The sequence below is a fragment of the Pleuronectes platessa genome, chromosome 22 (assembly GCF_947347685.1).
Source record: "Pleuronectes platessa chromosome 22, fPlePla1.1, whole genome shotgun sequence".
Taxonomy (NCBI): domain Eukaryota; kingdom Metazoa; phylum Chordata; class Actinopteri; order Pleuronectiformes; family Pleuronectidae; genus Pleuronectes; species Pleuronectes platessa.
In genome coordinates, this window is record NC_070647.1 from 16,345,292 (window position 1) to 16,355,838 (window position 10,547).

Here is a 10,547-nt window from a genome sequence, read left to right on the forward strand (position 1 = left end):
TTCTTCTTCAGTCCCTCTTGGATTGTGGGGATTTAAGGAGCCACAGTTTATATGCCATGAGCTTTTTATGTGCTTTTTGGACCATATCACACTATGGAGTAAAGTTTGAGCCAAAACAAATAACAGTATCGGGTCAGAGAGTTCATCAGTAGATGTGTCATGGTCTTCCCTGAAGCGCTCTCATGTCTGAGGTTTACAGTTTCCCTGCGTGCTCGGCTGTACAGTAAAGACATTAATCTTTGAAGACTTTGAATCTGCGTGCAGAGGCATGTCGTGTACAGAGAGTGTTCTGCTCCGTCAGCTGTCATCATGCAGGTGTCACAGTGTGGTGGCTACACACACACACACACACACACACACACACACACACAAACACACACACTTCTCTTAGAATAGACAATCAGATGAGTTCCTCTCTACAATGACCCGAGGCAAGGGGGGAAGACTTTTTCCAGGCGTCTCTCAAAGGGAATGTGATTTTATTATCGATCGGTCAAATGATTTGTTGTCCAATCTGCGTCCGTCCCTCTGGTATCGATCTGTGAATTGATGCTCTGGAATCAGCTGAAGGCTCACGAGCATCTAATGGTTCATGATGTTCACACCAACGAGCCAATCGTCTCTCATTTGTGTCTGTCCCTTCTTTAAAATGAGGATATTGACGGTTGTCTTTTCCCTTTCACATCCGACAGCCCAGTGATCTGAGGAAACACAGGAGAAAGGTTTGTCTTACACCACGACTTCTTTATCCTCACTGGACAAATAAGAAATGCTTCATTAGACTCATGTTTCGTGTATTTTTCTTTTCTGTGTGTCCTCGTCTCCCAGATTGCAGCGGTGGACGAGGACGGCCACGAGGACAAGGCCACCATCAAGTGTGAGACATCCCCCCCTCCGACGCCACGCACAGTCCGAATGACACACACACTGCCAGCCTCCTCGCACAATGACGCTCGAGGGTAGGTGTCAGCAGCACAGGGGGAATAAGCTCATCGGGTTAGAAATGTAAAACTGCAGAGAAAAGAACAGTATGAAGCAGGAGCATGGAGGTTTAAAGGGCTGAGAAACGTCTGTTTTCATCATCTATCAACACGTTGTGACCTTTTGAGAAATGGCCTCTCAGACATGTTGTCTCCTGCTCGTCCTCAGGATGGTGGCCTCCCTGGAGGCCGAGGCCAGCGCCCTGAGCAGCGTGGCCAGCAGCCAAGACTCCCTCCACAAGCAGCCCAAGAAGAAGGGCATCAAGTCGTCCATCGGGCGGCTGTTCGGCAAGAAGGAGAAGGGCCGGATGGCTCACATGGCACACAGACACGTCATGGTGGATCCACAAGGTGAGTGCTGCTCGCTGAGGTTTTATGATTCTCTCTTTATTCACTTAGCACGTCTGAAAACAACCTGCGTTCTTCTGTTTGTCAGCGACCATGATGGACCCGGACATGGCCGGCCAGGACCTGGGCCTGGGGAAGCTGGGGACTCAGGCCGAGAAGGACCGCAGGATGAAAAAGAAGTAAGCAGTCATCTAGGTGGACCCCCCGCCCCTTCTCAGGGGTCCTCAGAACAGACATGTCCCCCTGGCAGTATAGTCTCTTCAAACAGTGGCTCATCCTATTTAGGGGAATCGTGTCCGGTAGGTCATCCGGCTGGAGGATAAACAAATCGTGGCCTTAGCGTCTGTCCACGTCCTGTTCCTCTTAGCGTCCTCCTGTGCGTGAACATGGCTGCTCTCTAACCATGTGTGGAGCCGGGTCGATAGAGCAGCCGAAGCCGGAGCAGCATCCAGGAGCAGAGATCAGCTCCACTGTGTTCGGACGCACAGACAAAGTCACAGTATTGATCCAGAGCAGAGAAGACGATTAATCTCTCAAAGCTACTTCTTCAATTTGGAGGTGGTTTCCCAACACGCTGCCAGGTCGGGGGTGTTCTGCCCTCTAGAATGAAAACAGGGGGGGGGGGGGGGAATATCTCTTCTCTATCTTTCAGACAGAGTGTGTGTGTGTGTCTGTGTGTTAGAGTGTGTGTGTGTGCGTGCATTTGCCCATTTGCCCCAGTGCCAAATGATGGATGTCATTTGCTCGAAGTGCACATTGACTTGTCATGACCAATAACTTTGCTCCCCCCCCCCCCGGTGTAGTGGGTCAATAGCGAGTATTGTTTGTCCGCCATGTTGACAAACGTGTGTATTTTCTCTTCCACCGCGCCGACTTCCTTCATAGCAGTGTTCCGGGGATTAAGGCCACGCCCCCACCGCCGCCGCCATCTTGCATCTTGGCGCCTCCTCCACGCTGCATGCCATTCAGCTGCCTGCACTGTTTCCATTTCAGCATCTTGGGGTCGATCGATACCGCTGTGGTCTCATTGTGGGGCTTTTATTGTGTTCCTCCCTTTAACCACAAATATGTGAATGTGAACGGAATGTGAGGTCATGGACGGCGAGGGGCGGGGGGGGCGAGAGGGCGTGGCCTTGCTGTGTTTCCGGTGCATTCCCTCATTTCCTCTGCTGCACGAAGCCGTGGTCAGGACTGCATTGTAGAAGACAACGTGTTTGGACTGGTCTACAGATGCTCCTGCAAAACGAATGCCCTCCATTGTGACGTCTACGTGTGCGACTGCGTGCGAGTGTGTGCGTTTTTGTTTTTTTTTGTCTAGATCCACGCGGTTTAAAATGCCAATTAACTCATTAACATGTGTGTACTTTTGTCTCCCCCCCCCCCTCCGTCGCTCTTTCTCTCTCTCTCTCTCTCTCTCTCTCTCTCTCTCTCTCTCTCTCTCTCTCTCTCTCTCTCTCTTCCTCTCCTCCCCCTCCTCCCCCTCTCATCACCCTCTGACTCTTACAAAAAGCGGGTAAGTTGTGAGGATGTGAAAACTGAGCTCCTGGATAATGAAAACTGTCTGAGCCATACACCGCCCTGTCTGCCATCTCTCCTGTCTGTCCGCCACATCCTGTCGCCACCCCCCCTCCTCCCCTACCCCCCCAAACCCCTCCTCTCCTGAATGACCAGTGCCAAAGCTGACGTCTCTTTATCTACTTATCTCTCTCTCTCTCTCTCTCTTTCTCTCTCTCTCGTCCATGGCTGTTAACAACACCATTGCTTTCTTTCTTTCTTTCTTTCTTTCCTTCTTCATATCCCATCTGAAGACGTTTCTTCCCCCCCTTTCTACAGTTCAGTTTCCGCAGCTGCATCCTTGGCTGGACAGAGAATGTGCCGCCGCTATAAAAAAAAAAAAACACACACACACACACACACACACACACACTGGGGTCCAATTTGTCAAACCCCGGAATGTCTTCCTCTCCTTATACGTGTCTTTCTCTCTCTATTTGTGTGAAATAACCAGCTGCATTTTTCTGGTTATGGGAATGTGGTTTTTTTTGTTTGTATGATTTGATCATAACTGTTTCCTTACTTCCCCTTCTCTCCCCCCCCCCCTAGCTATGTTCAGTGGATGTGTAATTCTCCATGCATTAGACCCGACCTGAACATAATAAAACATGAGCTATCTGCCCGGCGATAGACAGTGAATGTGCCCGGTTGTGTTTGGATGAACACGTTTCTCCTGTCACCTGTATCCAAGTGGCCTTTCACCGCGAGCGCCACCTGTTATCATGTTATTACGAAAAGCCCACTCCTTCCATTTGTCGAGATCTTTGACAACATACTCAGGGAATGGGTTGTTGACTCAGTTTTTTTTTTGTATCCGTTATGAAATGTGTTCGCTAAATAGAAATAAGAAGTGGCATTGTTTGTGTGTGTGGGTGTGAGTGTGTCCTCAGCTTGTCAGGCCTGTTTGTCAGTTTTCTGCGAGTGTGGGAGGATTCAACACGACCGACCGCGAGCGTCTATTCTGCCGCTCGTCCTCCATGAGGTGCAGTTTGCATCGTGTCGAGCAGGTCGGCTCTCGAAAGTGAAGTCGAGACAAACATCTCCCCTCTCCAGTTACACTCCATCACCTGCTGGGGGGGGTGGGGGGGGTGGGGGACGTGGAGCAGAGCCCAGCAAAAGAGAGGAAAAGTTACTTAAAAAAAAAAGCCCTACTGCATTATTCACAAACTGCAAAGTAACAGTGCAGCGAAAGAAAAATCTCTCTCAGCAGAATAAGTCCTGAGTGGCTGAACTGGGATGAGCAGAGCAGCGGTTAAGTGTCCGACTTCACTGAGCCGCTACTGGAGCACAGTGTCCTGCTGGTGTGTGTGTGTGTGTGTGTTGTGTTAACGATAAGAGAGGACACACACAACTTCAGCCATTTGTGTATATATATATATATGTAGATTTAAAGAATTAACATAGAAAATACGAGCAGGGCACTCGGAGGGCACGTACAGAAACATAAATCAGATAAAGATACCATGTTCACAATAAACTCAGGCAGATATTATTTTAATATTCATCTGTTATACAGCTGAAAGTAATATTTGTCATCGTACAGTTGCTAAAAACCGATCACTGCCCTTAAACAATACTTATTTTGATTCACAAAATTCAAATTCATGACAAATGCACAAATGATCCTCATCAGATTTGATTGTGTTCTTCAAAAATTTGAAAAATACAGAAATATGAGACAGGGACAATGTTAACATCAGGAAGTGTTTGTGTATCTGAGTGTGTGTCTGTGTGGTGTGTGCTCCCTTCTCGAGGGATGAATGATAAAACAATGCCCTGTCCAGCTCTTCATGTGAGATGAAACGTGTGTGAGTCTCTTGCTCTCTCTCTCATGTTGTGTGTACAGACACACACACGGTGTTGCTGCAGGTTTAACACTGTGCAGGGATGAGGATGTTGACTGAGGGATGAAGATGATGTTGGTTTTAAATGTGTGTTCATGACGATGCACAGCTTCACGTGCTCACGCCTGCTCTCCTCTGTGCCCCGCCCTCAGACACGAGCTATTGGAGGACGCCAGGAGGAAGGGTTTACCTTTCGCCCAATGGGACGGCCCCACTGTCGTCGCCTGGCTGGAGGTAAGAAAATAAAAGTTGTTCTTTATTCATCGCAGCCCTTTTATATAGCTGCTGCAATTCTTTGAGTTTATTATTGAGATGTTACAATAAGGAGAGTTCAAACTTCACTGGTGATGAATCAAAATAATACTCCAACAACTTGTGATGAGTTTTGGAGAATAAAAAGGAAACATCTAAAAACACTACTGCCCCCTAGTGTTGAGAGGAGGACGTACAGCAACGAGCCAAATTATGAGCCCATTTATCTCCCACATATTTACAGCTTTAAGTATTTTATAACAACATAACACTGTTTTAATGTTAGATAATAAGAATTCAGTGTTTCCAGGGATAGTTAATTAGGAAGGGAAATTAACACTTCATTTCTACTTCTTTCAAAAATGTTTAATGTTTTTCTTTGTCTAGATTAATGAATAAACTAAACTCAACATGTGTCTCCCTTGTTTCCTGTCCCGTCCGTGTGGTGAAGCTGTGGCTGGGGATGCCGGCGTGGTACGTGGCGGCGTGTCGAGCCAACGTGAAGAGCGGCGCCATCATGTCGGCGCTCTCCGACACGGAGATCCAGAGGGAGATCGGCATCAGCAACCCGCTGCACCGGCTCAAACTGCGCCTGGCCATCCAGGAAATGGTCTCCCTCACCAGCCCCTCGGCCCCGCCCACTTCCAGAACCGTGAGTCCGACGGGGAAAAAAAACGTGACGAACACAGAGAGAAAGTTCTGTCGTCCAGAAACAGAAGTCATTTGGAGGAAGGAGAGGTTTTAATTGAGTCTTTCAGAGACTGCTTAGATGTTACAATAAGGGGCTGATTAGCTTAGCTTAGCATTAAGAGTGGAAGATGAGAAACAGCTCCTAAAGAGCCCAAATCTTTTTCAGATTCTGTTTATTGACAATAGCATATTTAATAACTTTGTCAGGGAACAATCGATAAAGTCCAATCACTGACTTTGGTGTTCACCCTGTCTTCCAACCTGTAATAATATGGAGAGAGTTTTTAGGTAGCATCATAAAACTCTGAATCACAAGAACAATCACTGGATAAAATCTTTTCTGAAAGTAGACAAGGTCAATCAGTGATACCTGAAAGAGAAGTGAAGATGGATTCCTTTGTTTAATCTGGATAAAGGAGTTTAAACATTATTTTATTAGTTTGCTTTAGACGTTCTGGTGCATTAAGTCACAGTTTAGCCTCTTAATGCTAAGCTAACAGGCAGGTGATGTTTAATGTAAACCACAGAGTTTAACTTCTTCCTCCAAAGCAGCTCTGCCAAATGTTTTCACGACTGAACGTTCTCTCCGCTCACATGCACGACTCCCGCACACATGGGCGACACCCGTGGGGGGGGGGGGGGGTGACAGGAAGTGAAGTGGCGCCGGCCCCCGACGTATTAACAATAATATTAAAAGCCCACGTGTCAGTGATTATTGTATTTTTATCCCTGCAGTCGGTGCTTGTGTGTGACAGTGGGAGTCGCTGGCGGCCTGGTGTGTGAAACATTAAACCAGTATGTAGCTCTCCAGTTGCTCCCAGTTGGTCTCTCAGGACTCCTTAACGATAGCGGAGCGAGGACCAATGAGCTTCACACTGGAGGGGCACAGACCATACATCACAGACACAACACGTTCTGTGCTCTTATATATATATATATATAAACCGAGAAGTTTTCTTTCTACCAATCACATCTCTGCATGAAGCCGCCATCACTCACAAGCTCCTGGTTCTCTCTCCCCCCTCCCCCCCGGTGTCCCCCTCTCTTTACCTCACCCTCTCCTCTGCCACTTGGCTCCACTTTCCCCACCTCATGAAATTTTCATCAGGGAGCATGCGACAAACCCCCCCGACCGTGACGGGGCTCCTGCCTGTTGTCACAATCAGGTTAACTGAGCTCGTAGTGTTTGTCCATGTAGGAAACTGAGGGGGGGGGGGGGGGAGAGGACTCGCTCATTCAGAAACCACCTCGTGCATTAAGTCCACCACTTCTTCTGCCATGTCTGTGGCTGCACCATTATACTGTTCATAACATTGACTGTAACAAAAGATGGACGACATGTCTCTGCCTCCTCCCGCTATACAAACATGAAGCAAAGATATTTCTGTTATGAGTGATCGTGGTGTGGAGCCTCGGTATCCAAGTCCCGCCCATAAACAAGTTCAACCAATCGTGAGTCAGTCCCAGCTGTCAATAAGGATGTAAAACAAAACCAAACAGAAACATGAACACTTGTACATCAGTGTGAAAATGACGTGCGCTTCCATTTTTTTGTTTGGTTGATGTCCCATCCACTTACATGGAGGAGGAGGAGGCAGGGTTCATGACTTAAACAGCAGCCAGCCCCCGGGGGGGGGGAGGCGATTTTTCGTCAATCCTTATTTACAGTCTCTGGAATCTTGACCGCCGCCGCGATGACACAACAACGTGGACAATAATTATGGTAGAATAAGCATTAAAAGGGTTATTCACACAAATTACATAAAGGATAAATCTGTGAACTCTGGGATTTTGCCGCCATGTTTTAGAGATCGGTCTTATATCCATATATTAGGACATAACAGTAAAACTGCTGTGAGCTCTGAATGATTAGATTTTTTTAATCCATTTCATAGAGAAAGCAGAAATCTAGGAAATTGCGATTGCCTTTATTTTTGGCTTCTCTATGACATTAACAATTGGTTAATACTCAACGATCACAAATATCCTCATTGGCAGATAGAGATAAACATGACTTCATGGCTGACACCTCTAGAGTCCAGGTTGTTTCTCTGTAATTTGACTGAAGGACCTTCCCAGCTGCAGAGGAACACGTGTGTGGTTCATGTGTGTGTGTTGACGTTGTCGGTACTAACTGGTCCGCTGTGTGTCGTTGTGCATGGCCTCTGTCGTCTGTTCTCTGTGTTCGTCCTGCACAGTCTGTAGCTGATGATTGTTTCCGTGCCCGGTTCTGTTTGTGTGTTTTTTTGTTTGTTTCTCTGTATTTGCCCTTTGACCCCCGGTGGGTTCAGGGGCCAGGTCATCATCTGACTGTGATGCTTTAACACTATTGGCTTACAGTGGTGCTGCTCTTCTTCTTTAACACTGCTTGCCCCTCCTGCCGGACCTCTACTACCAACCCTGCTGCTGCTGCTGCTGCTGCTCTGTCTCTTGGGCTCTGCCCCCTGTAGGCGTCAGGCAATGTATGGCTGACCCATGAGGAGATGGAGACCATGGCAGCCCCTTCTAAAACGGTCAGTCCCCCTGTGTCCCTCACCCCTTCTCTACCTCTACCAGTCGTGTGTGTGTGTGCATATTAAATGGACTAAATGAAGCTGGACCCCGGTGGTGACCGACTGAGGATGCTTGCGTTGGATTAACCCCAGACGGTGATCCGTCATGAACCTTCTGACAAACACGTCAGAACTTTAGAGGTTTGGTTGAAGATTGAAGTTTAACTTTAGCACTTTACTATTATTGATGTGTACAGACAGTGAAGGTGGGGGGGGCATGGCTCTGGTCCAATGAAAGGCCCCCCAGGTTCCTTTTCCCTTGAGCTCCTGTAGTCCCTAGAAGTGCTGCTGTTTTTAATGATAGACACAAGCTTTATATTTGAACAGCCTTATTGTTTCAGTATAACTTTGATCCTGTTGACTAAGCTGATAAAACACAAAAAAAAAAAATGACTCAACATAGAACAGATCTCTAAAAGCTTCTTGCTCTTCACATCCAACTCTGATAAGTCACCTTGAAGAAGCAAGACGTGAAATTCAGGATTTGCGTCTACAGAAAAAAAGACTTAACGCAAAAACACAAATGATAACAAAGAGTATTTAGGTTTTCCATCGTTATGTTGGGTTTTAATTATAATTCATGACTGAATATACGACACATAGGCTACTGCCCTATTTCAATGCCATCTCCTAGAGATCAACATGTATTATTGACGTCCGGCAGATACTCCGAACCTCCTCTCTGGTTTCAGTAACAACAAACCTAAAAGGCCAATCATGTACCATTTTTTTCCAGGGGACAGCATTTGAGTCCATTAGGATCCTTTCTTCCAAAAAAATGCAACTGTTGGGTCGGACAACATCTGAGAGTAAGAGAGGCCCCATGAGGCCATTTAGGTTTGAGCTACTTTCTCCCTCTACTCAACAGTTACCTCGAGCTATTTACTGTGTCTTGAAAGCTGCTTGTGGATATTTCAAAGTTTGGGAAGAAGGAAAGTTTTTTTCGTGTCGTCTGGTTTTCTTATAGACGTAGGAGTTACACGACCAACTCGACACTGGGTAACATTTTAGTATGTTGCAGCAGATATCAGGCAGTAGCAACGTAAAACCCACCCTGCTTAAATTGGCGATTAATTCATCATGCACTGTGTTGTTGGTTCGGTTCAGCTGCAGGATTTGCCACAGAATGATCACATGTCATTGTTTTGTCTTGTCCTTGTGTTTCAACCAGAAATCAGACTCTGAGGAGGGGAGCTGGGCACAGGTAGGAGAACCCTCTTTCTACTCACACATCAAATAAGAGTTTTTCTTTTCGAGGTTCTGAATGTGTCCTGACGTGAGTCTCCTCTCAGACTCTGGCTTACGGCGACATGAACCACGAGTGGATAGGGAACGAGTGGCTGCCCAGTCTCGGACTACCTCAGTACCGCAGCTACTTCATGGAGTGCCTGGTGGACGCCCGCATGCTGGACCACCTCACCAAGAAGGACCTGAGGGTGCACCTCAAAATGGTGGACAGCTTCCACAGGTAGACTCAGGGCGACTCTCTGAGAAAGAAAAGGATTTCAGAGAGTAGAATTAAAGCCTGTAAAATATGAAGATGAGGGAGTTTTAATTGTGTTTTTTTGCTTTTGTGTTGCCAGAACAAGTTTACAGTACGGCATCATGGGTCTGAAGAAGCTCAACTACGACAGGAAGGAGCTGGAGAGACGCCGGGAGCACAGCCAGCACGAGATGAGAGGCCAGTGGAACCCAGAGAACTCAATAACATAACACATCCCAACAAATTGAAGAGAAAACAATAATCTTATCCTCGTGCCTGCAGACGTGCTGGTGTGGAGCAACGAGCGGGTGATCCGCTGGGTGCAGAGCATCGGCCTGAGGGACTACGCCAACATCCTGCTGGAGAGCGGCGTGCACGGGGCCCTGGTGGCGCTGGACGACAACTTCGACTACACCAGCCTGGCCCTGCTCCTCCAGATCCCCAATCAAAACACTCAGGTGCGTGGGGCTGTTAACTGCAGAGCCACTTAATGGGATGTTTATAAACCATTCCACACATGAGATAATTACCTTGTGGGAACTGGTGGATGTCGGTTTAATTAATTAATTGTTTGTCTCCGAGCCGGAGCAGAAGAAGTTTCATTTCATTTCAAGGTGAAAATGAAACTTGAGTGTTCACATAATCGTTTATATTAAATTGTATTGTTTTAAAACCTATCACCTTTCTGTACCCTAGGGGTTCAATACTTATCATAAAGTAGATCTGTATTTCCCTTAGCTTTTCAGACAAGTGGATTATAAAACCCTCACAGGGAGGGAGAAGGTTTTTTTAAGGTGCTGATTATGGACCGAAATATCCTCTGTCACCACCTCAGGTCCACAAA

At 47.0% G+C, this 10,547-nt stretch overlaps 1 protein-coding gene across 1 annotated transcript in view; it reads left to right on the forward strand.

The window, feature by feature from the left end:
- ppfia2 (PTPRF interacting protein alpha 2) overlaps window positions 1–10,547 on the forward strand; it is a 102,393-nt gene that overhangs the window by 88,829 nt on the left and 3,017 nt on the right. Inside the window, 11 exon segments of the mRNA XM_053414821.1 lie at window positions 693–722; window positions 829–959; window positions 1,150–1,331; window positions 1,417–1,507; window positions 4,879–4,960; window positions 5,430–5,630; window positions 8,119–8,181; window positions 9,392–9,424; window positions 9,513–9,688; window positions 9,804–9,901; window positions 9,986–10,161. Coding sequence (XP_053270796.1) covers window positions 693–722; window positions 829–959; window positions 1,150–1,331; window positions 1,417–1,507; window positions 4,879–4,960; window positions 5,430–5,630; window positions 8,119–8,181; window positions 9,392–9,424; window positions 9,513–9,688; window positions 9,804–9,901; window positions 9,986–10,161 — 1,263 coding nt within the window.